General features: G+C 49.1%; 1 protein-coding gene across 10 annotated transcripts in view; it reads right to left on the minus strand.

The window, feature by feature from the left end:
• Positions 1-1,170: 1,170 nt before the first annotated feature.
• The window catches only part of RASSF2 (Ras association domain family member 2), a 44,728-nt gene continuing 17,935 nt past the window's right edge, over positions 1,171-27,963 (minus strand). For 8 of the 10 annotated variants that reach the window (XM_087853737.1, XM_087853736.1, XM_045808634.2 and 5 more), the window contains 10 exons: positions 20,970-21,060; positions 18,810-18,885; positions 16,705-16,856; positions 14,280-14,368; positions 13,118-13,278; positions 12,168-12,269; positions 11,250-11,301; positions 10,701-10,822; positions 8,761-8,858; positions 6,539-7,106 (listed from right to left, as the gene is read on the minus strand). In XM_087853737.1, the coding sequence (XP_087709863.1) occupies positions 7,037-7,106; positions 8,761-8,858; positions 10,701-10,822; positions 11,250-11,301; positions 12,168-12,269; positions 13,118-13,278; positions 14,280-14,368; positions 16,705-16,856; positions 18,810-18,885; positions 20,970-21,028 (981 nt within the window). In that variant the 5' untranslated portion in view covers positions 21,029-21,060 and the 3' untranslated portion in view covers positions 6,539-7,036. Of the gene's footprint in view, positions 1,360-6,538; positions 7,107-8,760; positions 8,859-10,700; positions 10,823-11,249; positions 11,302-12,167; positions 12,270-13,117; positions 13,279-14,279; positions 14,369-16,704; positions 16,857-18,809; positions 18,886-20,969; positions 21,061-25,993; positions 26,128-27,963 lie in introns of those variants that run through there. The other 2 variants (XM_045808643.2, XM_045808651.2) reach the window with 2 other exon arrangements.

The raw sequence follows: 27,963 nt of genomic DNA on the forward strand, positions 1-27,963 counted from the left end.
ACAATTTAAGTTGAACAATACATCACATTTCTGTAAATACGGGCCCTACCTTTAGAATCTTTCCTTGGGATCATTTTGGACTCAAGGTTTTTCATCGCCCCAGACATTCAGTATTTGCTATGCGTGGGAGTTCTCATCAGTAGTTTGTTCCCGAAATTATACCCCAGACATCTCTGAGACATAATTACTTTCCATTAGCAAGACATACCCACGCTGTCCTGTGCCTTCTGCCCCAGTCTTTGGCACCAGCTACTCTCCTGGGAGCCCAGATTTCTCTCAGTGGAGGCCATGGTAAGAGACCCCAAAATCTGGGTGCTGCCCTCCCCTTAGGTGGCTCTGCAGCTGTGGGTAGAGCGACGTTCACGCACGAGTTCATGCTAATGCGTCCAGGTCAGAAACTCCTTTAGGAAAAATGGATCTCACGGTAACGCAAGAACGTTTCAATCAGTGTTATCAAAATATTGATATGTAAACTATCCACATTGTGGGGCGCCTGGGGGGCTCAGTCGGTTAAGCGTCCCGCTCTTCATTTCAGCTCAGGTCTCGATCTCAGGGTCCTGAGATGGAGCCGTCCCCCAGCTGCGCTCAGCAGGGAGTCTGCTGGAGATTCTCCCTCTTCCTCTGCCCTTCCCCTGCCCCACGCTCCCCCCCAAGCTCTCGCTCTAAAAATAAATAAATAAATCCTTAAAAATAAAATATCCATATTATATTTTGCCTTTCACCAAAACACGTGTTTAGATTTCAGTTCTATCGTAAAGTTTAAATTTAAGTTCCAACTTATGGTTTCATCTTGAAAATCTCACACATTATAATGAGGGCGAGCTGTTTTTCTCGCCAATGCTCAGAGCAACCACATTTGTCATCCACACCGGGACATTTTGAGAGACATAGGGGCTGCTTTTGCTAATTACAACGGAACAACAGGTATAAGCTGAAACTGTCCTGGGCAAACCAGAGCTTACAGTCCCTACCAGTGCACCCATGGATTTAAAGCTTGAAGTTAACTGAAGTATATACTTAAATCATAAGTAATAGTTTTTTTTTTAAGTAGGCTTCATGCCTGGCGTGGGGCCCAACACGGGGCTCAAACTCACGACACTGAGATCAAGACCTGAGCTGAGATCAACAGTTAGACGCTGAACCGACGGAGCCACCCAGGCGCCCCTTAAATCATAAGTCATCATTTTTTATTTTGCGTAGTTTTAAAATGAAAAGAGCAATGTCGATTCCACCCAAGTTCAATTTTCAGTGGGTTTGCTTGCATCTAAGCATCTCAGCAAAACCTCTTCAAATGTATTCAAAACTTGACAGCTCGGTCTTGTGCTCACAGCAAACTCCATTCAGTACTAGCTTCATTACCTAAAATAGACAAAACCAAATTATTTCATAAAATCTGTTTCCATAAAGAAAGCCAAGAACTGCTGGCTCCTTGGGGAGAAGATTATTAGTATTTGCTGGATAATTTTCAGCACTCTAACTTCTGTAAGGCTTACTGCCTGATTTGGGGTGTTGGTGGGACCCCAGGCAGACTGTTTATCTTTTGTCTTTGTCACCTACATGCCCTGTCTGAACAGTACAAAAACCTCACTGCCTTGGAAGTGTTTTAACTGTCTGCTCGTCTGCTGCACCCCGCTTAGTTAATTCAGCAACTAAAAAGCTACTGCTCCAAGGGAAAACTCTAAATATAAAAAATCAAAACAACACTTAAGGGGAGCTTTGATTCATCCAAGCTTTTTTCTCTCTTTTTATTTTTTTTTAAAGATTTTATTTATTTGAGAGAGAGAGAGAGACAGCATGGGGGGGGAGAAGCGGAGGAGGGGGAGAGAATCCCAAGCAGACTCCCCGCTGGGCATGGACCCCCCCCCCCCCATGCTGGGCTCAACATGGAGGTTTTTGATCCCAGGACCCTGAGATCATGACTTGAGCTGAAATCAAGAGTTGGACACTTAACCAACTGCACCACCCAGGCGCCCCTTTCTCTCTCTTTTAAAAGAAACATATAGGGGCGCCTGGGTGGCTCAGTCAGTTAAGCATCCGTCTTCAGCTCAGGTCATGATCTTGGGGTCCTGGGATCAAGCCCCACATTGGGCCCCTGCTCAGCAGGGAGTCTGCTTCTCCCTCTCCCTCTGCCCTCCCCCGTGCTCATGCTCTTGTTCGCTCTGTCTCTCTCAAAAGAATTTGTAAAAATATTTTAAAAAACAAATAAATAAAAGAAACATATAAGTATCATTTGGGGGCATTGTGGAAAATCTTATCTTGGTTGTTAGCTTTTTTTAGAGGCCAAATTATGTTGGTCATTATTTATGCTCCTAGGAAGACAATTATCAATCACATATTCAAATGTTGTGAACCAACCATATAACCCTCTGTGTTAGAGTTCTCCAGAAAAACCGAAGCAACAGGACATGTCTACATAGAGATTTATTTTAAGGAATTGGCTCATGCAATTGGGGGGTGGCAAGTCCAAAATCTGCAGGGTGGCCTGGCAGTCTGGACACCCAGGGAAGAAAGAGCCAATGTTGCAGCTCAAGCCCAGAGGCAATCGGGAGGCAGAATTCTCTCTCCCTCAGGGGAGGTACTGTTTTCCTTTAGGGCCTTCAACTGATTGGATGAGGCCCACCCACATTATGAAAGGTGATCTGCTTTACTCAAAGTCTACTGATATGAATGTTAATCTGATCTAAACCTTCACAGCAATTTCTAGACTAGTGCTTGACTAAATATCTGGGCACCATGGCCCAGCCAGGTTGACACAGAATTAACCACCACACTGGCCCCACACCATAGGGTGGAAATTAGGCCCCCATCTGGGATCTTGCATTTCGCAATCCCTGGGGAGCTGCCTCCAACAGAAGAAAGCCCAGGTCCCCACACCCCTACAGGGTGGCTCGGCCATTTTAGAGATGGGGAAACCAAGTCTTAGCAAAAGGTTCCACGACTTGGCCCCAGGATCAAAACAGGCCTGGGGACAGTCAGGACAAAATCCAGCCTCATCAAATGGTAGCTCCCAGCTCTTTCCACCTCAGCTCTTGGCTCCAGCAGGACCTGAACTCGAGACTCCTAGGGGACGTTCTCATTTCACTTCCTATTTGGAACATTACAGCCAAGTCTGAGTGCGTCCAAAGCATAAACTCTCAGGGAAGATAATCAACTTATTTCCTGGATGTGCCTTCGCATTCCCATCCCCGGCCCTCCCACAAGGCAGGGCTCCCCGCCCCGCGGCCAACGCGGACCCATCCACAGAGGGACTTCTCTTTGAAAAGTGCTTTATTTCAACAAGATCTAAGTTAGCTGTGTTAAAACATACCAACATGTTACAGACATTTATGGCTCCCTCCTGAGGCCTTGTCAAATTAGGTTATGACACCCAGACGCATCAGTCTATACGCTCAGAACCAAACGCTGACCCAGGTCATGTACCATGGTTGAGGCAAGTTATGATGAAGGAAAGAATACTCACAAAGCTAACACAAGTGGGGAAACCCTGAAGAAACACTAGAGTAACGCACCACAAACCGTCGGCCTGGGGAGCAGGTCTGCAATCCGCTGGGAAGACTCCAAGGGCAACCTGAGGCTTTCCCTTCCCAGCTCGTCCATGTCTTGTGCTTGGTTCAAACACAGGGGGCGCTGTAACCCCCCCCCCCCCCCCGTGGCAGGGTAAACGCTTTCAGTTCCGCCTGAAAGAAGGGGTGCCAGATTCACCTGTGTCTCTACCTCTGTCTCGGAGATCATTTCTCACCTCACCTGACTCAAGCAGGTCTTTGTATGCAACAACTGAAGTAACAACAACAATGTGCGCCGTGGCCTCGAGGGTGCTGGAGACCCCCCCCCCGCCTGCTGTCTCAGCCCCCACATCATGGTTTGGCCACGAGGCCCTGAAATTCCCTCGTTTACGTAGAAAGTTTCTCTCTGGTGATCTACCTGTGACACCATGTTCTCCACGCTCTGGAGCTTGGCCGCCTTTTTTTTTTCTTTGGAGGAGAGCTTCTCTTAAGAGAGGGTCTTGCCCTTCTGGGAGCCTTCGCTCCTCTTTGTTCCCGACACGGAAATAACCACCCAACCCTGGAGAAAAGAATTTGTGCCAAGATGTTTTGCATCTGAGAACAGATTTGTGTGTGTGTCATTCTATTTCAAAGTCTTATCTACAATGATGATAAAATGTCTTTATCTGGCCATCTCCAGGACAGAGTGTTATTTTCTTTCTGGTAGGGAAAAGGGAAGGGTGTAAATATTTCTCCTTGAAGTCTCAGACCAAAACCTCAGCTTTTGGTCCCAGCATTTTTCTCGAAGGTGGGGGGGCTAATCTGAGCTCCTCCCTCCTCAACCTCACTGAGAATTCAAGTCCATCAGCCTGGAGCCCAATGCACACATTCCTCACCAGTCCGCACAGGCAGGCCTGCTGTTTGTGCTTCTCAGTCCCTCCCCAAGATACCCCTGTTCACCCCCCCATTTAACTCATCTCCTGCCCACTCATGTGGTCACCGAGAAAGTGACCTTGTGCTTAATTCCACCACCACCTGGGGGAGGGACCCCCTTCCCAGCCAGGCTTTTCCTTCATTTGATCACCTTGTAATACAAGCCCCTAGAAAAAGAAAGCCAGATGTGGCTATTCGGCTTTTCACAAGTTAGGGGAAAAAAACCCTATAAATTGGCCTTTTGTTCTTCACACGATTTCAGGTTCATTGCACGCAATTACATAAACCCACACAAATCACTAGAGGAATTCAAAGCTGCAAAGCCATGTGATACCAGTGAGAAAATCCGGCTCCACACCGTGGAGAAGGGTCTCTGTTTCAGCTGCTGCTGTGTCAAAGGACCTTTCCAAAATTCCTGATCGGGTTATTAGGACGTGCGAAATGATCTCTAGACGGGGTGGGCCAAATGGAAAAGTACAGCCTGTGGTAACTGGAGTGTATCTTCTAAGATGCGACTCCCCTGACTTCTACCCTGACCGACCCCCCCCCCCCATCTTTAAGAAACCAGGCCTATCTTAGGATCGCTTTCTCAGAAAGGGAGCTGGCAAACCTGACGTTTTCAACATTTCCCTATTTAAACCCTCGCAGTTCTAGGGCAAATCACAGAGAACTCATATAAACCTGAAAGAGCTGTCCAACAAAAGTCAGTGGTTAGTAATTTGCTCTGTGGAAATTTTTCTGCCTAGCCCACCAAGGAGAATTACTGGGGCCCACACAGGCTTTGAGCATTCAAAATAAAAGTAACTGGAAGAGAAGTTTCTGAAGTCATTTTCTCAAATGCACAACTCAGGAAGTGTGTTTGCATTCACAAACCCGCTCTTTCCCATCTGTAACAAAGGAAGCCTCTCCCCCTGCCCCCGGGTTTTCTGTGCATTTTGCAGAGGCCCACCGAGGTCTATGATTGCGACTAAGGCCTCCGGATTTCCAGTCCACATCCCATAGGGCTGGGGCACTGTCCCCGAGGAGGAGGTCGCCTTGCTAGGAGACCCCCGGCAAAATGCCAGGTGGCAGCACGCCATCTTTGTGAAAGTCAACAATAAGACCACAGCTGTGAGCCATTTAAAGAGGCCACGGAAGCCACAGAGGGGAGCAGGAGGCAAGAGGGGGCAGGAACGGGTCTGCTGCAAACATCCACCCTCCTTGGGGACACTGATTAGTGGCTCTCCTTCCGCCAACTGCCCGGCTCCCCAAACCTTTCTTGAAGAGGAGGTGAAGAGATGGGGAGACCCTCCCCCAACAAGGCTGAGACACCTGCTGTTAGGAGCTCCCGGCCTTGCTTGGTTGATCTCCACAGCCAGGCATCCCGCTCTGTCTGTCCCTCTTCAAACTGTACCAGCCACACTGGTGCCCAGCTACCCAGCGGTCTTCCTGATGGGAGCCACAGGGAACACACCGTCCCACCCTTTCCCCCCACTGGGGTCTGTTCTAAACATCACCCAGGTGGCTGCTCCGAAAAGCTCCAGCCTCCCTATGCACCTTCACAGGGCAGCCCACCGAGCTTCCCTGAGCCCCACACTCAGTCAGTCGCTGGGTCATCCTCATGCTTTGGAGTCCATCTCCATGCATAAGGCGAGGGCAACCTCAAACACATGGCCTCAGCTCCAAGTGTGGGGAGAGCCCTTGATGGGAAATGGGCTGGTCTCCCAGGCATCTGTCACATCTGTAAGGAGCTTCTGTGACTCGCTAAAGAGGGAGACTCTGGCCCCCACCCCAGGACAAGGCCAGGCCCCGGCCACGCTAGCCAGAGTTGGGGTTGGCTTCCATGGCCTGGGGTTGGCAGGCTGAGTGGAACAAGAGGCTGCCCTCCTGTCTCCGAGACGTGGCCATGGAGGTGAGCACAGAGGCAGAATCCACAGAGATCATCACATGTCTTCGTTATTTTAAACGATCCAAGTTTCCAGTGTAAAAACTTGTGGGCTTATTGCATCTAACCCACAGATGATTTATCGTTCTCTTTCCATCCGACCTTCCCCGAGGGCCTGGGGCTGCTATTTTGTTAATTTCCCATGCCCAGGCCTTCTAGACGCACAGGGAGAATCTCTACCAACATATAAATACCCTTCCCAACACGTGCGGCTGCTCCCTGGCACTTGAGGGAAGACATCGAGGTCAACCCCTCAGATCGATGACTCCCCCGACGTGCCTGCTCTCGAGCTGCACACCGTCAGGCTCCACAACGATGGAGCCGGGGCTCGGAGTTCAGTCGCATGTGAATATCAGGTAGGCACGTGGCTATGTACCATGTGTGCACACACTTACGTGTGCATGCGTGTGCTCATGTGTATACACACACACACAAACACACACACGCGCGCTTTGGGTCCTTATAACAAATTTCAAAAGTCCTTGTGAGTGAAAGAAAGGAGTGGAGCCTGGGGATCCAAGGATGGGAGTTGCCTGCTGGCTTCTCCATCCTGCTCCGGGCAACAGATGGTGGCTCGGCGGGAGCTGGAGAGGTCTGTATCTACACGTTTCCATGGAAGTAAGGTACCCAGCTTCCGGCGCGTCTTCTCATGTCAGTGGCAGCCCCCGTGGCGTCTGGATCCCCTCCCGCGTGTGGCTCAGATCGTTGCTGGGGTCTCGGCCATCTCCTCCAGCCTCTGCCGGATCATTAGCCGGAGCATGGTGTACCTGGGGACAGGGACAGCTACGACGGACGGCAGAAGGCAACACACGCCTCCTCTGGATCTTCCCCCACCCCGGGCTCCAGGGGCCACCTGTCGGTCCCTTCGCGTCTATCACGGGCCCCGCCGTCAGCCACCTTCTCGGCTTGTGTTCATTTCCACACCCGGATGAGAGAACTGAGCAGACCAAATCCAAACTAGATGATTTGACTGTCGTTAGGAACTCTGGCCAAAGAAGGACGGCAGGCGAAAACAGCAGCACCAACAGGAAGGGTTCCATGAACCGAGCTTACTAGGCTCAAGGCACAGTAGCATGGGATCCTCACCGGGGCTGGACCATCGGAAACTGCCGTTATTTGACCATCGTGAGGGGCCTACAAAAATGGCAGCTCCCTATGGTTCAAGCGCAGATCGGCCCCTGCGTGTTGCAGAACAGACCAGAGCGACTACCAAGGGTGGGGGTCCACGCGTGACGAGGGCCGGGCTCCACCCCCTCCCTGAACTGAGACCGTGCAGAGGCCGGCGTGCGGACCGCTTTGCGGGGCTCATGGGCAGGCTCCTGATGGCCAGGGCTTTGCACCGCACAGCAAAAGCTGTCTTTAAAGTCTGGCGCATAGCTAGTGTTCGGTAAATGTGAACTTTCATGCTATCGATCGTCACTGTTACAGCAAATGGAGCACTGGCGCCATTCTCCAGGGGCAGAAATCAACCCACTGTTCAGCCGTATCCCTGAAAAGCCGTCCACTCTATGACTAAACATGGCAAAAAAAAAAAAAAAATCATACATTCTCCCCAGAGAAATAGGGTGAAACAGGTGAAGGGGATTAGGAGGTACAAACTCCCAGTTGTAAAATAAAAAGTCACAGGGATGAAAAGTGGAGCATCAGGAATACAGGAATAAACTGTAATAATGTTGGATGGTGACAGATGGGGACTACGCCGATTGTGGTGAGCCCTGAATAATGGATAGAACTGTTGGATCGCTGTGCCAGGGCCTGAAACAAATATAACGCTGTGTGTCAACTGCACTTCAATCACAGAATTAAAAAAAAAAAAATCCTCGCCAGAGAGAAGCTTTACTGGACTTTTCAAGCCAAATGTAATTTCCAGGGGCGCCTGGGTGGCTCAGTTGGTTGGGCATCTGGCTTCAGCTCAGGTCATGATCCTGGAGTCCCGGGATCGGGACCCGCATCAGGCTCCCTGCTCAGCAGGGAGTCTGCATCTCCCTCTGCTGCTCCCCCTGCTTGTGTTCTCCCTCTCTCTCTCTCTTTCAAATAAATAAATAAATAAATAAAATCTGTTAAAAAAATTGTAATTTCCAGAAGAGAAATGTTAAGAAGGGAGAAGGGTAGGAGGAAAGGATTTCAGAGGTCGGTTGCTTAGACTTCTCTCCACTGCTAAGCCCGCCTTCCTGAAATCCCCGGAACACTTTTATGTCCCACATCAAGATGAGAAGCTGACACAGGAAGCAAAGAGACCAACACACTTAAGCTTTGCGTCCCCATCTGAGATCCACATTTGTCACGGGAAGCTCCCGGAAGAAGGTCCACAGGACCCAGGCCCACACAGCCGCCCAGCACAGTCCCCAGGAGGCACGGAACGGAGAGCCGGCTCCCCGAGCCCCCGGAGAAGCCCAACCAGCGCCCTGGGGCCACACGTACTTGCGCACCAGCTTCCTGACTTCGCGATCTTCTTCCTCTTGGAGCTTCTGAATGAAGCTTTTTAGGACAGGCATCTCAAACTTTATGTACTGGGCCACCTGGGGAGGAAGGAGTCGGTCTGGGGTGCATGCACGTCCCTCCCACCCATATTCCAAAGCCTTTTGGCGTCCCTCTCATGTAAGGCGCAAAGGCGCAGGAAACCTTTCTGCACTGACCCAGGATTTCTTTAAAACGCAGTAGCCAAGCCTTGCTCTTCTCAAGGCTGGCACAGAGTTTGCGCTGATGATCGCTCCCTATCGGTGACAAGTATCTCAGAACTTCTCAGTTCTCGTCCCGTGTATCCCAATGCACAACAAGGTGATTATCAAATGTGGGAAAGCACTCTCTCTTGATGCAGTGAGGCAGGGAACACCTGAACCCACAGCATTCTATAGACCTCTCTGTTCTCCTCTAACAAGATTTAGGGAGCCACGTTGCCTCTGGAGTCTCGAGCAGGCATCCAAATGGGAACCGGCTCCGGAGAGGCTGGGGGGGTGAGGGTGGCCCCCAGGTGTGCTGAAGTTCCACTGCCGTCCCCCCTCCTCCGCAAGAATCCCCACCCTACTCGATCAACTCTTTTCCATGGGAAAAGCCTATTAGTGTCAAGCTGCTGTATGACTTGCGACTTGCTTTGGTCAATGGAACGTGCGTGGACACGATGTAAGGTATATTTGGGTGGAGGCTTCAGATGGGCTTCTAAGGTTTGCCCTGGTTTCTAGCACACCAGGCATCTGCCATGGGAAGTGTACCCCAGGGAGCCGCTACCCCTCAGGCCTGGGTCTCTGAATGAGACACGCAAGGCACGCCTGAACCCCACCCCCAGCCTGGAGCAGAGCTGCGCCCACCAGCCTGCAGCATCCTGAGCAAGAACGGAAATGGTCACTGTTGCAAGCAGCTAGGATTCGGAGATGTTTGTCACTGTAGCAAAAGCTGACTAACACATAGGAGAAGGTAAAATTACTGCAAACAGCATGAAGTTGCTAAGAGAGGTCTGCAGAAACTTCTCAGCCCTTACAGTAGCCTAGAAAAGTTGAAGACATTTACTCTCTATGTAAACCACTTTGTGCCTGAGTGTTCCCCCAACAACTCCCCCAGGGCATACTCTTCGCCTAGCCTCCACGTTCATTCTCCCTGCCTCATGACCGTTCCTGCTTCAAGAAAACCTAGTATTTAAAAAAGAAAATTAAGAAAAAAATTTAAAATGACAAAAAAAATTTAATTCAAAAAATTTTAATTCAAAAAAATTCTTAAATTAATAAATAAAAAAACTTAAAAATAAAATAAAAATAAATTTAAAATTCAAAAAATAAATAAAAAACAAAATAAAAAAATTTTAATGCTGAGTGAAATAAGTCAAGCAGAGAAAGACAACTATCATATGATTTCTCTCATCTATGGAACATAAGAACTAGAATGATCAGTAGGGGAAGAAAGGGATAAAGAAGGGGGGTAATCAGAAGGGGGAATGAAACATGAGAGACTATGGACTATGAGAAACAAACTGAGGGCTACAGAGGGGAGGGGGGTGGGGGAATGGGATAGACTGGTGATGGGTAGTAAGGAGGGCACGTATTGCATGGTGCACTGCGTGTTATACACAACTAATGAATCATCGAGCCTTACATCGGAAACCGGGGATGTACTGTATGGTGACTAACATAATATAATAAAAAATCATTATAAAAAAAATGAAAAAAAATTTTTTTAAATGAGAAAAATTTAAATTAAAAAATAAAAAATAAATTAAATATTAAAAAAGAAAAGAAAACTTGGTATTAAGGAATGGCAGCAAAATGGGATGTGGTCCTCGGCCAGAAAGTCAAGTCATAGCCCAGTTGCAGGTAACCCAACCAAATCTCCGCTCTCCTGAGGAGAGACCACCCAACCGAAGGGGGACTCACATCGTACGTGACTTCTTCCACCTGGTCCTTCTCCATAAGAAACACTTTGGAGACTTGCTCACACGGTCCCTGGAGGATTCGGGCAACCAGAGGGTAATCGGTGTTCTTCAGTTTCTGTTTCTCTGGAACCACACACAGCCAAGAGCAGCCCTGAGTGTGGCCTGAGGCCTTTCTCACCATAAGTAGGGGCCAACTCAGGGGCCCCAGGGGCCCAGGCACCTTAGAGGACGCGGCCAGGTAAGTCAGGAGACTGCATTGTGAATGAACAATTCTGGTTCAAAGCAACCGCTCCCTCCCCGCTCTGAGGAGTTGGTTTTATCTACCTCTCAAGAAAATCCGGTTCCCCCTTAAATAAGCAGTTGGGTTTTAAACCCCATTCGGCATTCCCCAGTGGACTCAGCCAGTGACCCCACCAGCCTCGGAGACAAACAACACATGGAAGTTTCCAGAGGCCAAACAGCAAGCGAATGAGGCAGAGGTAGTGTTTTTACACTCGCTGTTTTGAGTGAAATAAACAATTTTCAAGTACCCTGTGTTTTTCAGACTTACCACCGCTGGTATGGACCACATACAAAGCAAACTCCTCTGCGGAATTCTCGATCTGAATCAGAAACAAGAGATGCTTGAAGAAAGTGCCTATTTACACACCCCAACTCCGAGCCATGGCTTCTTGAACGCTGCAGAGCTAAATGGATTTTCGGGGCTCCCGAGGGGGGACTATCTCGCCAGCTCTCAGAGGGGATGAGGAGAGGGGGCAGGCAGGTAACCCTATCAGTACCAGTCGATAAGAAGGACTGACTTTGCTTGCCCCCTGCCTAGCACCGGGCCACACACAGCCCCTCGATGGGGTCCCGTGAACCCTCCTTTTACAGAAGATGCAGCAGAACCACAGGGAGCTTAGGTCCCTGGCTCAGCTCCTCCAACAGCAGGTGCTGGCTGGGGACCTGAACCCAGAGGTCACCAGCCAACAGTGCCTCAGTGACAAACAGTGATCCCTGTCTCCCAAAGATTTCTTACAAAGGGATTGTGGAAAACCTATGGAGTAACGGGACTCTAAGGACACCCATGCACTAGAACTTGCACGTGTCTCGAAGTTCATTTTTCGGAGTAGGGTCCCCAGATGTGTTTCAGAAGTCAGTCTGTGCCCGGGGCCTGGGGTCTGAGGGCCGGTGCTTCTCAGAATTCAGCAGCACGAGAATCTCCTGCCAGCTGCTGAACGGGCTCCCTGGTCTGCGGGCTTTGGATTCGGCAGGTCTGATTCAGGGCTGGGGCCTGGGAAGCTGCTTTGCTAACAAGCTCCCGTGGGATACTGATGCCATGGGGTCGGAAGACCCCAAGCCCCCCGCCCCCCGCCCAGCTTCCCCCACCCCGGCTTACTGCACGCTCTCCACGGTCTCCCTTCCCACCTCGGGGCCCCCGCAGGCCCACACGCCGCCCCTCCAAGGTCAGCCCGCAGGGGGGACTTGCCTTGAATTTGTTGAGCAGAAGCTTCAGGACCTGTGGGGTGGTCATGGTGCTGTTGATGCGGACGTTGGTGACGGAGCCGTAGGCTGGCGTGAACACTGATGTCTGTCAATAGAGGGGTCCAGCTCAGGGTGGCAGTGGGGACAAGAATTGGACCCAAAACCCAGGCGTCCCAGCCCCGTGGCCTGGGGTAAAGGGCACAGTGACAAGGGCACTCACCCCGTGTACCCTGAGAGCCATGCCCCCACACACAGCCTGACAGCCAGTGGGCTTTGAAGTCAACAAGGCAGCCCGGGGCTGCGCCTAACTCGGGAGCTCGTCTCCCACCCACCGTCCCCATGGGAGGCTGGGGGGCGGGGGGTAGATGGGATCTGAGCTCGGCAAGTGGCAGGGTGGGGGAGGAGGGACCGACCCAGATAAGGAAAGCCCTCTCTTCAAAGAAGACACGCACAAGGCCCCTTCCTCTGTGACTTCAACACAAGGTCTCTGACCCCTCTCCCCTGATGCACTTGCTTCTGGGTCTGGGTTCGGACCAGGCGGCGGGAGGAAAGGAGGGTCAGCTAGTGTTGGGAGGGGGGCGTGGGTAGTGTCTGGACGCCCCCTGATTTGAGTCCTGCTTCTGGGGGTACGCTCAGCTCACAGAAAAGTGAGACCACACAGCAGACGAGAGGCCCACGGGGTAGGAAGAGGGGAACGTGTGGATTTTCCAGGCAGGGCGGACAGCTCTGATGTTCGTGGGATCATCTCATCCACCACCCTAGGGGGGAGTTTCCTGATCTGGAGTCCCTCATCCCTCCCAGAGCCAGCAGAGCCCGCAGCCCACCCACGACCCAAGACAGAAGGGCAAACACTTGGCTTCCCACTTGTCTGTAGCCTTGAGGTGTGGCCGCTGCCCAAGAAGAGGCCTCATTCCCTTGGGGCTACCCCTGCCCCCAACCCCCCATCCTCTCTACCTTGTGGTTGTAGAAATGGCCATTGATGGAGAAGCGGTGGCGTCTGATTCGCCTCTGGTCACTGGGTGTCCTCACGTTGCCACGGCGACGCACCCCAACATCACTGCGCGTGCGCATCAGCTGTGGGGTGTCTTCCTGCAGGGGCTTCAGGCCCCTGGAGTCTAAGAGGGAAGGGGCAGGTGAGCTCTGTCTGCCTGGACCGAGGATGTGGCAGTCTGCACAGAGTACCCTCTTTGTGGCCAATGCCACGGTACCCACCCCCGCCTCCCCCGAAATACAGTTCGTAAAAACAGTATTTCCTGCCGCGGGAAAAACATACGGTATAATTTACTGAGAAGCAATACAGTGACAAGATTCAGAGCAGAGACTTCAGAGCCAGATTCCCAGGGCCAAATCCCAGGTTTGCTATGTGTCACTAACCCCTCCATGCCTCAGTTCCCTCATCCATAAAATGGGCATAATAATAGCACCCACATCACGGGATTGTTGTGAGGGTTTACTGAATTAATTCACACAAAGCATTTAGAATAGTGCTTGGCACAGGGGAAGCATGACATAAGGACTTGCAAGATATTGCCAACTGACAGTATCTATCAAAATTACAAATGCACATAGCCTCAGACCCAGAAATTCCACTTGGAAGAATCCTACAGACACTGACAATGTGTGAAATGACACGTGTCCAGAGCCGCTAACTGCTGTTTGTCACAGCAAAAGACTGGAATGACTTCAGCGTCCATCAGTGAGGAGTCTCTCAGCTATCATTTCTCCGCACAATGGGATACGGCAGAGCTGGATAAGAATGCCGAAGTTCTTTACGGATTTGTGTGGAACAGTCCTCAAAACTAACAGAAACAGAGATGTGCAACATGCTACCGCTTATGTAAAAAGAGGAAGAAAAGAAATGACCTCCGACCATAAAGGGACCTTGCTGTGTATTTGCTCGTATCTGTACAGAGGATCTCCGAAAGAATGCATTCAAGTATCTTCTAGGAGGGAACCACTTATGTAAGTAGATAAAATGGGGAACTTCCGACTGTCTCCCTTGAATACTCTTTGAATCTTGAACCACGTGAATTTTATTTATTCAGTTTACAGCATCTAGATCACATCAGTCTTTACACAGCGGAGCCCGACACGGGACCCTTCCCACCGCGCGCACCTGTGGGGCTCGGCGTCTGCCCACCCTCGGGCGGGGCATCCACTTCCGAGATCTGAATGCTGGGCATGGTGAGCGGCTTCAGGATGGAGCTGGGAGACAGAACACAGAAGGGAGACCGGGTCAGCCCCTGCAGGAGGACCCTCCCTCTCCTGCAAGGGGAGCACTTGGCCTGTACCAGGCTGGGGACCGGCACACCCCCGTGGGGGCGGCCCGTGCAGAGTGTCCCGTGAGGCTGGCCCCGCTCCAGGGCTGAGCACTGGGGGGGAGGGGGTGTTCTGGAGGAGAAGAGGCTCCTTCCCGGCATCGGCAGCTACACAAGCACTCGATTCATCAAGCCCGGGATGGAGAACACCAAGGAACAAAACCTGCGTGCTGTCTGCATTGAGTTTCTGAGCACACACAGGTTCTTCAGCTTATTTGGAAAACCCTATAATAATGGACATCTGTTTCTCCAGACAAGATTCCAGTTCAGATCCTTTCCTGTTGGAGGAGTGACTCAGTAATGGCTTCTGGCATCTATAAGGAACGGGGCTAATAGGTTGGCTGCCACGAGGGTCAGAGCAGCTTTGGAAGGGCCACTGATGACAGCGTTCTTGGGGCTGCCAGACGGGACACTCAACCAAGCTGGACCCCATGCAGTCTGAGCAGAGTCCCGGACAACTGGCAAATGACTCCCCTCTAAGCCAAAAGGGATAACGACAGCAGCTCAGAGATGCACAGCCAAAATCAACAGGAGATTTGAGCAGAAAAGAAAATCATATTTAACCCCTTACGGCCATCCCACAGTGAGAAGAGTGTGGGCTCTCTGGGACCCAGTAGAGATGGGACTTAGGGTTCAGGGATGACAGTTTTAAGGACGACAATAAAAACTGAAAATCTGACAGAACTTTCCACTGTCCTAACTCTGGACTTCTGACCCCAGACCGGAACTGGGGAGAGCCGCTCCAGAGTGGTGAACGTCTGGTGCTCCCAGCGACCACCGCCCACTCCCTCACCGAAGCAGAAACTGGTCTCAGCCTGCTTCTCGTTCTTACCGCAGTGGCCCAGGTATTCACTTTATTCTAGCCAGCATCGGGGATAACATTAGTTACCGTTCCTGACAGCCCTCTCAAAAGTCCTGGCAGGTTTTAAGAACCAACCAAGACCAGCTTGATGTTGCAGGGGAGGGAGAAGAAACGAGCGCGCCAAGTGAAGCATGCGTCAGCCGGCTCAGCCAAAAATCACGCAGTCGAATGGTATTCTAAAAATCCTCTCACGTAGGGGACGGACTGTAGCATAGTCTGGGCGTCGTAATGCGGCTGTGGCAAGGGTTTGGCCCACAGGAAATCCAAGATGGTGAAAGGGCTGAAATCGAAGTAGAGCGTGAAACCAGCCAAGGAGGTGAAGCCAGAGAACCTTGACCAGACATCCCAGCGTCTGATGGGCTGGGCGACTTCCCTCCTAAAACTCCCTGGGAAAGAAAGCAGATCAGCTCCAGGGTTTGGCCACAGTGCGGGTTTCTCTCAACTTTGGAGAAAGATGGATTTGGCTGCGGAGTTTAACAGAACGTCCAGCGTGTCCAACAGAGAGGGCCTGGTTCTGGTTGAAAACAGAAAACGCATCACTGTGGTTTTGGCTGAGAGGTCAGCACATGCCGCCCACACTCTGGCCTCGAGGCAGCAGCAGCAAGTCGGAGGACGGAGCACGGCTAGTCAGTCACTCGGCACCAAGAACTCCAGTCCCTGGAAGAAGTCCCAGCAGAGAGGGCGGGCCTCCCTACATGCACTTGGCTACTCAGGTGGCAGCAGAGGGAGGGGATGAACGGGCTCGGGCTTCACAGACCTTCCAGTGGGAACGCGGAGGAGGGAGCCTCCCAGACTACTGTCACGCTGTCACCCAGCTCTGGGTGTGGCCTGAAGGAAGCAGCCCCCTAGCTGACCTCACAGGAGTGGTTTGGGCAAGGCCTGATGTTCCTTTTCTTCTTCCAGTTTCCCCCAAGTCATGGAGAACTTTGGAGAGAAGGTTCTAGGCCTTAGTGTCTCCACAGCTGGGTCATTCTGTAAGGAGTGGTCCCCATGGGAAGGTGCTGGGCACCAGGCGTCCATCAGAAATCTGCAGGCGAGGCCCAGCTGGCCACAAGTGATACCCCTCAGAGATTCAAGAATTCTCCATGAGGAAGGACACACCACAGCCAGGCCTTGGCCCTTCCCCCCCTCTGACTCTCACCCAGTGATGGTAGTGAGAGGCACGGTGGCCTGATCACACCAACACTGGCTCCTTCCTCCTCCTCCTCCTAAGCCCAGCAGAGGTGCACAGTGCAGGTGGGGAGAATGGGAGCCGGAGTCAAGGCTTGCTGGAAGAAGGTGGCACTTATCTGCTCAAGAACATTGAAGAACAGAACCCCCAGACACTCCCGGCCACCCGCAGTCCCACCTCTCCTACTCACCCCTGAGCCCCCAAGTTGCAGCCGGAGTGCCAGGAGGAAGAGGATGGTGGGGGGCGAATGCGCTCGTTGTCATCCTGCATCTGCAGACGGATGGGCCGGCGCAGCCCCCAGGAGATGTTCAGTAGCCCCTCCACGATGAACTCGTCTTCCTCCTGCCCACGAGACAGTTGGCATGGTGAGCCGGCCCAGAAAACCCCGCAGAAGCCAGCAGCCCGCGGGGGGACAGTGGACAGCGCCCTTGACGCGGGCTGGCTGGGCGCACCTGTTACACCGCACCCCAGCTCGAGACACACCCCACCGCAGACGACCCCTGACGCCCTGAAGACGACCTCACAGGTCAACGCGAAAGTTGCCTCGAAACTCAAGTACATGTATGTAAATGATAAAAATGGGTTTTCTTGTCTTTATACTTTAAAGAAAGAAGAAGACATCTCTCAGGGTAAATGAGACGAGCCTTGCTAACAGAAGCCAGAGCGAGATTCTTGAATTGGCTACTTTCCCCTCCCCTACCGTGGAAAGTGATCCGGCCTTAGTTACAACATATGGTTAGCAATCTGACCTGCTGGTTGAAGGAGATTTAAAGTAACATTTCCCCAAGTTTATACTACCGAAAACGAGCTCCTCAGGCCGATCAACTGGTACCTTAAAAAGGGTGTCACGTGATCATGAGTTGGGAGATGATATGTTAATCAGATTTCTTACCCGCAGAACTCCCCAGAGGCTTTAATTAGCTAATGTGCTACATTAGGCCTCTCCAAGAGGTGAATAAATCCTCCAAGAATTCCAAATTTATACTCAAGGGTTGTTGACTGCTAACAAGTTAAACGTCAGACCCTTCTAAAGGCATTGGCATGTTTTGTCTCAAAGAACTGAGTCTCATTTATTATAATGAGTCTCTATTTAATCATAGAGCATTCTGAGAATTTATTCTCTAAGACACACCGCGGAAAAGCTCTCCAAGGACCAAAATCTTGTGAATAGCCCAGCCTCTCATGAGGAGAAGCTTTAAGGACAGTGCCTAAAAAGGGTCAGGCCTTCTTTCTCAAGTCTCAGAAAACCCCACAGCTGTCAGTTCTGGGCCACGGCACTTCTTCAGGACGAGCCACGTGGATGAAGAGGACAGCCATCCAATGAACAACTGACCCGGATCCCAGGATCATCCCCAGGGGCGAGGGGGAGAACAAAAGAAGGCAGGAGAGGAGGGGAACAACTTTCAGGCAGGTGGGTGTCTTGGAGGAAAAGGCTGTATAGATGGCCTTTAGCTGGTGAAGGCTGGCATACCTACTGCTACATCACGTGATTTTAGGACCAGATTTAACCCAAAGTAGGACTTTGTCTACATGGACTGGTTTGAGGGACACAGAAAAAGCCACTGCATCTCACATACTCTCCCCAACCAGCCCGCCTTCGTAGCTGAAATTCAACCATCTGATATCTGTTTCTATGGATTGAATCACCATGGCTTGATAACCTGAAAATGTGTTTAGAAGGGTATTACACATATCTTATCAGTCTAGAACACTTGAGTATAAATTACTCTACTTGGCTTCTGCATGACTCACCATCTACCTGATAACAGGCTTTACGGAAATGGATATGGGTTGAGTAAGCTTAGATTCGGGCTGGGGGCTGAGGGAAGCCGGAAGGAGAGCAAAGCGCGTCCCAAGAGGGCACCCTAGGAAGACCACTGCAGTTGTGGGGAAGGGCCAGCGTTTCCACGCAGAGCTGACGCGGCTTGCCCAGTTGCTGTAGCAATCAGACATGGGCCGGGATGTGTAAACAGAGAGGACTGGGTAAGATCCCTGAATTGCCCGAGAAGAAGCAGCCTGCTTGAGAGCCATGAGAAAGGGCCCCCCTTTGGAGGACTCCCTCTGAAGCCGATGCTAGCCCAGTCTCATCCCCAGGAATGTCTCTGAAACAGAAAAGCTCATCCTCTTTAGAACAAAATGAGCCTGGGATCTCCTTCCAAAGAACTCCAGGGACTCCCGCTAACATCCTAAATGAGAGGCCACTCCCAAGGGAACAGGAGAGGCAGGGACCCTTAGGCCCTGGAGACATGGAGACAGACTGGGCTGGCCCACACGCCTTCCCCAGAGACTCCTTACCTCACGGTGTCGGAGCTGCAAATTCTGGCCTTCGTAGTACAAATTGTAGGTCTTCAGATGCAGGAGAAGTTCATTCCTTAGGGAGAAATACAAAAGGTGTGACATTGTCAGCTGAAGCCGCTGTAATGCTCCTGTTCCCCCTTTTCTCACTTCCAACCTGGCCCTCAGCGACCCCAGTCTGGGTGTCTGTCCACACGTGTGTAGACACATGCACACAGCCATCACACCCATCCCCATCTTCCCCCAGGATCGAGGTCAAGAACAGACCCCACCTGGAACAGACTGAGCGTAAGAACACTCCAGCAAACCAAGGCTGGCCGCTCTGACAACACTCCCCAAACCAAGCTCCATATCCAGTCCTCCGTAAGGCAAACACGCTGCAAAGTCCACCGTGTGTCTCTGGCCTCTCACTGTCCTTTCTCCCTCACCTCTGGCGGGACAATCGCTACAGACTTTCACGAGACTCAGAAACGTCTAGGCTTTTCAGAAAGTTAAAAGGGACAGGTCTGGACCCACAGACTTATGCTTCATAGACACGACCCGATGGTGTGCTTAAAAACTTCCCAACTCCCATCAACAGTGGAGGACGGCTAAAGGGAGCTGTCGCCAGTCAGTGGGATATTACATAGTGACAAGAATACGAATGAGCCACGCACAACACGGAGGAATCTCACAGACACTAGGCCGAGGAAAGGCCACATATTGTGTGATCCCACTTGGATGAAGTTCAAAATGGGTGTTAGAATTCAGGAGAGCGGTTCCCCTTGGGGAGCAGTGACCACAAGGGGGCAGGAAGAGATTCTGGGCCCCGCAATATTCTGTTCTACAAGGTTTTCTCTTTTTATTCTATCCTAAGTGCTTTCAGTTTATTGAAAACAAACATGGCAGGCACCTGGCTGGCTCAGTGGGAAGGGTGTGTGACTCTTGATCTCAGGGTCGTGAGTTCAAGCCCCATGTTCGGTGTAGAGATTACTTAAATAAACTTAAAAAAAATTTTTTTTTAACTTGCAAATCTCCCTCTGAAGCCCTATATCAGGCCTCCGTAGCTGTTAAATCCTGGTTTTCCGGCGGCCCCCTGGAACACAGCTCTACTGAACAAGAGACAGTGAGGACCCCCCACCTTTGTGATCAGGGTGAGCCCTCATCCAACCTGAGAACAATCCACTCCCGTTTTCTGTGAAAGTGCGTGCCGGTGCCCGGGGGCCGGGAAAGGAGGAGCTTGGCTACGGTGCCCTGTGCTTATGCCAGGCAAGACGCTACAAAGTTGGGTCTCTGAATGCAACCATTCAATGGAGCGGCTTGGGGCCACACCAGAGGTCAAGGCTGGCTTGAAATTCCAAGAAGCTCCTGACAAGTTAAACCTAGAAAAATCGGAGTAACTCTATGCAAGCCTAAATGAATTAGTGAAAAATGTGACTCCTTATAACTTAACACGAAAGCTGCTTGGTGTTTTGGAGTGCACAGATCGGAAATTACTGGCCAGCCGGGGTCCCTGGAGAAACCCCTCGATGAAGCGATAAGAATGATCCCCACTTCACACAACTGCATGTCTGTCTACGGCCAAATATGTGGAAAGGAATTAAAGCAATTCGGTCTCGGGTAAGTTAAACATTTTGTTCAGAGAGAGAGCGCTCAGTATGCACGAACCCCTGTGCTGGATATAAAAATATATCCTCAAAATTATCATTTAAAGAAGTCCCTTTTGGCTCCCATTAGCAAAACCTCTGAGCTCAGGAGATTTAAGTGCATATAAAGCAATGAAACTATCTCCCATTCAGGGGGCACCTGTGCCCATTCTGGTCAGCACCCCAGCAGCACAGGGACACGACCCAGCGGGGACTCCCTCAGGGGACACCATGGACAGCACAGGGGGCAGCCACCATTAATTCCTCCCTCCAGGACACCATCTCTCTTGAACCCCCAAAGGTGTTGAGTCTTGAAGGTCCCCTTTCCTTCGCTGTCCATGGCCAGGCTCCGGGGCCATGTTTTTATCTAGAATGCCAACCTTGGTGTGCTCTCACTCATTCACACTCAGCAGCTTCCCTGCTTCCCACACACAGGCGCCCCCCCACCCCATACACAGAAGAGCCTCCCCTGCCAGGGGCTTCCATCACGCGAGGCTGGCCACTGGGGACATAACACTAAAGCCAAAAATCTTACTTGGAGATATATTTGTCTTGTCCGCACGGGACTAGGGAGGTTTGGTGACTGTAGTCCATTCTTCTGTTCTCTTTTCATCAGAAGGGGAGACCTGTATTTGAAAAAAGACACAGGTCAAAGTCAGGTTGGGTCCTTAGGAACTCAGCAGAACTTGGGCCAGGGGAGGGGACACATGGCTCTCTGTCCCCACCCCAAACCTGCAGCCTGGGCAACCCAGTGCTTGATCCAGGGCTAGTGGAATACCACACTGCCAGTACCGCCTCTGCTCGTCACAGCCTCTGGGGAAAAACACCCAAAGGAGAGATGACAACCCTTGGACAACCCCAGATCAAATGCTCCAGTCCCTAAGAATGTTGCCATGGAAGGTGGTGCCAAGGGCGACCAACACGTCTCCCCTGAAGAGATCTTCACAACACAGGATAGAGATGTGTCTGCCAGGGAAGACTCAGATTCCACTGAGGGACACCAAAGATTGGCAGGCACCTAAATATGCCCACACGGAGCTGGACGCAATAAATCACAGCGGACGCATCTACAATCACCATTAAAATATGGTCACGTGAAAGGCAATAAATTACCTGGGAAAATGACAACACGTTATGGAAACACAGGGCACAAAACCATGAGTTCGATTTTGTTTAAAAATACATGGCAGCATAAAATATGCACATATATACATTTATATGAACAAACATATATATTCAGATATTCAGATACACATGTCAGGGTTTCTCAACCTCAGCACCCCTGACACTTGGGCTAAGTCATTCTTTGTTGTGGGGACTGTTCTGTGCACTGAAGGACATTGAGCAGCACCCCTGGCCTCTACCTACGAGATGCCGGTGGCACCACCCAGTCATGACGATTAAAAATGTCTCTGGACATTACCCAGTGTCCCCTGCGGGCTAAACTGCTCCCAGTTAAGAATCCCTGGCATATGTATATATGTATAAAAATCAATGAGGGATTGGCTCTCTCTGGGTAATGGCATTACCCAAAATTTTTTTCAAACATTTTATTATGACAATTTTCAAACATAAAGATGAAGAATAAGACAAGAACAGCCGTGGCAGCGTGGCTCTTCTACCCTTGACATTTACTATCCTTCTTTATCACACATCTGTCCCGCTACACATTCCTCTATCTATTCAACAATCCATCTTATTTTTGATGCATTTCAAGATTTTATTTATTTATTTGACAGAGATAGAGACAGCCAGTGAGAGAGGGAACACAAGCAGGGGGAGTGGGAGAGGAAGAAGCAGGCTCATAGCGGAGGAGCCTGACATGGGGCTCGATCCCATAACGCCGGGATCACGCCCTGAGCCGAAGGCAGACGCCTAACCGCTGTGCCACCCAGGCGCCCCATTATTTTTGATGCATTTCAAAGTAAGTTACAGACAGAACAAGTTTCATAACGTAAGGAGATTGAAATTGTACCAGTTGTCTTCTCCAACCACAATGGTATGAAACTAGAAATCAACAGTAGGAGGAAAACTGGAAAAATCCACGAATATGTGGAAATTGAACAACACACTCCTGAACAACCAATGGGTCAAAGAGGAATGGAAGTCAAAAATATCTGGAAACAAACAAAAATGGAAATACAACATACCAAAAGTTATGGGATATGACAAAAGCAGTTCTAAGAGGGAACTTTATAGCAATAAACACCTACATTAAGAAAAAAGAAAGATCCCAAATAAACAATCTCGAGGAACTAGAAAAAGAATAAACTAAGCCCAAAATTAGAAGGAAGGAAATAACAAAGATCAGAGTAGAAATAAATGAGATCAGAAAAACAATAGAAAAGATCAATGAAACTAAGCTGGTTTTTGGAAAAGGTAAACAAAATTGACAAACCTTTAGTTAGACGAAGAGAAAAAACTCAAACAAAATTAGACATGAAAAGGAGACATTATAACTGACACCAGATATATACAAATGATCTTAAGGGACCACTATGAACAATTACATGCCAACGAATTGGATAACCTAGAAGAAATGGATAAATTCCTAGAAACATATAGCCTACCAAGACTGAATCATGAAGAAAAAGAAAATCTGAATAGACCAATAATGAGTAAGATTGAATTAGTAATCAAAACCTCCCAGGTTTTGAAAAGCAAAGCAAAGCCCAGGACTAGATGGTCTCACTGGTGAATTCTACCAAACATTAAAAGAAGAATCAATACCCAATTCTTCTCAAACTCTTCCAAAGAACCGAAGAGGAGGGAACATTCCCAAACTCATTTTATGAGGCCAGCATTACCCTGATACCCTTATAGCCAGGTAAACATACTAGCAGATAAGAGAACTACAGGCCAGGGATTCCAGGTGGCTCAGTCAGTTAAGCGTCTGCCTTTGGCTCAGGTCATGATCCCAGGGTCCTGGGATCAAGTCCCACATCGGGCTCCTTGCTCAGCAGGGAGTCTGCTTCTCCCTCTGCCCGCCACTCCCCCTACTTGTGCTCTCTCTCTCTCCCTCTCTCTCTCTGACAAATAAATGAAATCTTAAAAAGAAAACTAAACGATGAGTGTAAATGTAAAAATTCTCAACAAAATACTAGCAAACCAAATTCAACACTACATGAAAAAGATCATACAACATGATCAAGTGGGATTTATCCCTGGGATACAAGGAGGTTCCACACATGTAAATCACATATGATCACCTCGACAGATGCAGAAAAAGCATTTGACAAAATTCAACATCCTTTCATGACGAAAACTCCAACCAATTAGGTATAGAAGGAATATACCTCAACATAGTAGAAGCCAGATATGACAAGCCCACAGCTAACATCATACCCAACAATGAAAAACCAAAAGCTTTTCTGAGACCAGGAGCGAGACAAGGGTGCCCACTGTCACCACTCCTATTCAACACAGTACTGAAAACCCTTGCCAGAGCAATCAGGCAGAAAAATAAATAAAAGGCATTCAAATCAAAAAGGAAGAAGTAAAATTGTCTCTGTTTGCAATATGATCTTACATATAGAATATCCTAAGGACTCCATGGGGCACCTGGGTGGTTTGGTCAATTAAGCATCGACTCTTGGTTTTGGCTCAGGTCATGATCTCAGGGTCGTGAGATCGAGCCCTGCGTCTGGCTCCGCACTCATGGGGTGTCTGCTTCCCTCCCTTTCCTTCTGTCTCTCCCCCCACTCATGCATGCTGTCTCTCTCTAAAATAAATAAATAAACCTTTTAAAAAAATCCTAAGGAGGGACACCTGGGTGGCTCAGTCAGTTAAGTGTCTGCCTTCAGCTCAGGTCATGATCCCAGGGTCCTGGGATCGAGTCCCACATCAGGCTCCCTGTTCAGCGGGAAGTCTGCTTCTCCCTCTCTCTCTGCCTCTCCCCTCCTTGTGTGCAAGTGCTCTCTCTCTGACAAATTTTTAAAAAATTTTTTTAATTAAATAAATAAATAAATAAAAATCCTAAGGATTCTACCAAAAAACTTTAGACTTAATCAATGAATTCAGTAAAGGTGCAGCATACAAAATCAGCATGCAAAAATCAGTTGTGTTTTTTTTTTAAGATTTTTTTATTTATTTGCAAGAGAGAGAGACAGCCAGCGAGAGAGGGAACACAAGCAGGGGGAGTGGGAGAGGAAGAAGCAGACTCCTAGTGGAGAAGCCTGATGTGGGGCTCGATCCCAGAATGCCGGGATCACGCCCTGAGCCGAAGGCAGACGCTTAACCATCTGAGCCACCCAGGCGCCCCTAAATCAGTTGTGTTTCTGTACATTAACAGCAAACTATCTGAAAAGAGATAAAACAATCCCATTTACAATAGCATCAAAAAAAATAAAATTCTTAGGAATAAATTAACTGAATTAACTGTACACTGAAAGTTAAATGATATTGATGAAAGAAATTGAAAAAAAAATAAATGGAAAGACATCCCATGTTCATGGATCAGAAGAATATTGGTTTTTTGTTTGTTTTTTAAGACTTTTATTTATTCATTTGAGAGAGAGACAGAGAAAGAAAGAGGACAAGCATGGGGAGAGGCAGAGGGGGAGGGAGAAGCAGACTCCCTGTTGAGCTGGGAGCCCGATGTGGGGCTCGATCCCAGGACTTGGAGATCATGACCTGAGCCGAAGGCAGACACATAGCCATCTGAGCCACCCAGGAGCCCTGCGAATATTGTTAAAATGTTCATATTACCCAAAGCCACCTCTTGATCAACATAATCCCTATCAAAATTCCAATGGCATTTTTCACAGAAACAGAAAAAATATCCTGAAATTTATAGGGAACAACAAAAGAACTCAAATAGCCAAAGCAATCCTGAGAAAGAATAATGCTGGAGGCATCACACTTCATGATTTCAAACTGTACTACAAAGATATAGCAACCAAAACAGCATGATGCTGGCACACAGACCAATGGAACAGAATTAAGAGCCCAGAAATAAACCCATGCATACACAATTAATATTTGACAAGGGAGTCAAGAATATTCAATGAGGGAAGAATAGCGTCTTCAATGAATGTTGGAAAAATTGGAAACTCCTATGCAAAAGAATGACATTGGCCCCCTATCTTAGACCAATCACAAAATATAACTTGAGGGGCACCTGGCTGGCTCTGCTAGTACAGCATGCAACTCTTGAGGTCACGAGTTCAAGCCCAATGTTGGGTGTAGAGACTACCTTAAAAAAAAATTAACTTGAAATGAATTAGACTTAATTAAGACCTGAAACTGTAAAACTCTAAAGAAGAAAACAGAAATAAAGTTCCTTGGCATTGGCCTTGGCAACAATTTTTTGGCAATGACACCCAAATCATGAGCAACAAAAGTAGAAATAAATAAGTGGGACCACATAAAACTAAAAAGCCTCTGTACAGCAAAGGAAACAATCAGCAAGATGGAAAGACCACCTACAGAATGGGAGAAAATATTTGCAAACCATATATCCGGTAAAGGGTTAATATCCAACATATGTAAGGAACACAGAGAACTCAATAGTAAAAGAAATCAAATACTCCAATTAATAAACGGGCAGGGATGCGGCACCTGGGTGGCTCAGTCGTTAAGCGTCTGCCTTCGGCTCAGGGGGTGATCCCGGAGTTCTGGGATCGAGCCCCACATCAGGCTCCTCCGCTGGGAGCCTGCTTCTTCCTCTCCCACTCCCCCTGCTTGTGTTCCCTCTCTCGCTGGCTGTCTCTCTCTCTGTCAAATAAATAAATAAAATCTTAAAAAAAAAATAAAAATAAAAATAGAACAACCAGATGATCCAGCAATTCCACTTCTGGGTATATATCCAAAAGAACTGAAAGCAGGATCTTGAAGAGAGATTTATACACCCATGTCCACAGCAGCATTAATCACAACAGCGAAAAAAGTGGAAGCCACTCAAGGGTCCATCAACCGATGAATGGATTAACAACGCACAGGAGACATATTCCACGGAATAGCATGCAGCCTCAAAAAAGAAGGGGATTCTGACACGTGCTACAACATGGAAGAAGCCTGAGGACATTCTGCTAAGCGAGAGAAGCCAGCAACCAAAGGACAAATACCGTATGATTCCACTAATAGGAAGTCTCCAAAGTAGTCAACATCACAGGAACACAAGGTAGCAAGTTGGTTGCCAAGGCTGGGGAGGAGGGGGAATTCGTGTCTAACGAGTGGAGTTTTACTTTTGCAACAGTAAGTGTTCTGTGGCTGGGTGGTGGCGTTGCTAGGACAACAATGTGAATGTCCTTGATGCCACTGAACTGTGCACTTGAAAATGATGACGTTGGTATGTTTTATGTGTATTTCGCCATGATATAAAAGAAAATGGAAGAGGGAGGCAGAAAAGCCCGTGTGATGGTGACACAACGTGAAAAGGACACGATCTGCTGTTGCTGGCGTTGAAGCTAGAGGAAGGGGGCGCGATCCAAGGAACGTGGTGGCCTCTAGAAGCTGAAAACGACGAGCAAATGAATTTTCCCCAGGTCCTCTAGAATACAGCCCTGCTGACACCTTGATTTTAGCCCAGGGAGACCCTGTAGGTCCTGACCTAAAGAACCCTCAGATCATAAATTTGTGTTGTTTTAAGCTGCTAAATTTTGGCACTTTGTTAAAGCAGTCCCAGGAAACAAATACAAGAGGCCCCCTAAAAATGGGGCATCGATGCAGGGAGGAGAGTTGAAGGGCTGAGTTTCATTCAGAAAATTCAATCCCCAGCTGTGTACCCAAAAGTGGTACCCTAAGTACACAGTTGCTCTAAGTTCTAAATTTTAATTTTTCGGCTTTTCCTAAAAGGGAAAAAAAAATCATAAAAATTGGAGTCCAGAGGCACCTAAGTGGCTCAGTGGGTGACACGTCCAACCCTTGATCGCAGCTCAAGTTCTGGTTTTGGGGTTTTTTTTAAAGATTTATTTTTTTATTTTACAGAGAGCGCGAGAGGGAGCCTGCGTGAGCGGAGGGAGACAGAGAAAGTCTCAAGCAGACTCCACGCTGAGCAGGGAGCCAGACATGGGGGCTCGATCCCAAAACCCTGAGATCACGACCTGAGCCGAAACCAAGAGTCAGACGCCTAACCGACTGTGCCACCCAGGCACCCCCCTCAGCTCAGGTCCTGATCTCAGAATTATGAGTTCAAGCCCCGTGCTGGGCTCCGTGCTACTTAAAAAAAAAAAAAATCAGAATACATATGTACTGCAAAGAAGAAGGAGGAGAAGGTGAAGGAGAAGAAAGAGAAAGAAAAAAGAAAGAGAATCAGACTGGTGAGAAAGGTTTTTTTTTTTAAGTGACAATGACCCATAACTAGTGAGTACCCATTTTTAAAAAAGTATTCTTTCTAAGAGGAAAACAGAGCAGGAGGCAAACCGTAAGAGACTCTTAACTAGGAAACAGACTGAGGGTTGTTGGAGGGGAGGAGGAGGGGGATGGGGTAACTGGGTGATGGGCATTAAGGAGGGCACTTGCTGTGATGAACGCTGGGTATTTTTTTTTTTTAAGATTTTATTTATTACTTTGACAGAGACAGCCAGTGA

The sequence above is a fragment of the Ursus americanus genome, chromosome 22 (genome assembly GCF_024610735.1).
Source record: "Ursus americanus isolate L20-20 chromosome 22, mUrsAme1.1.p, whole genome shotgun sequence".
Classification (NCBI taxonomy): domain Eukaryota; kingdom Metazoa; phylum Chordata; class Mammalia; order Carnivora; family Ursidae; genus Ursus; species Ursus americanus.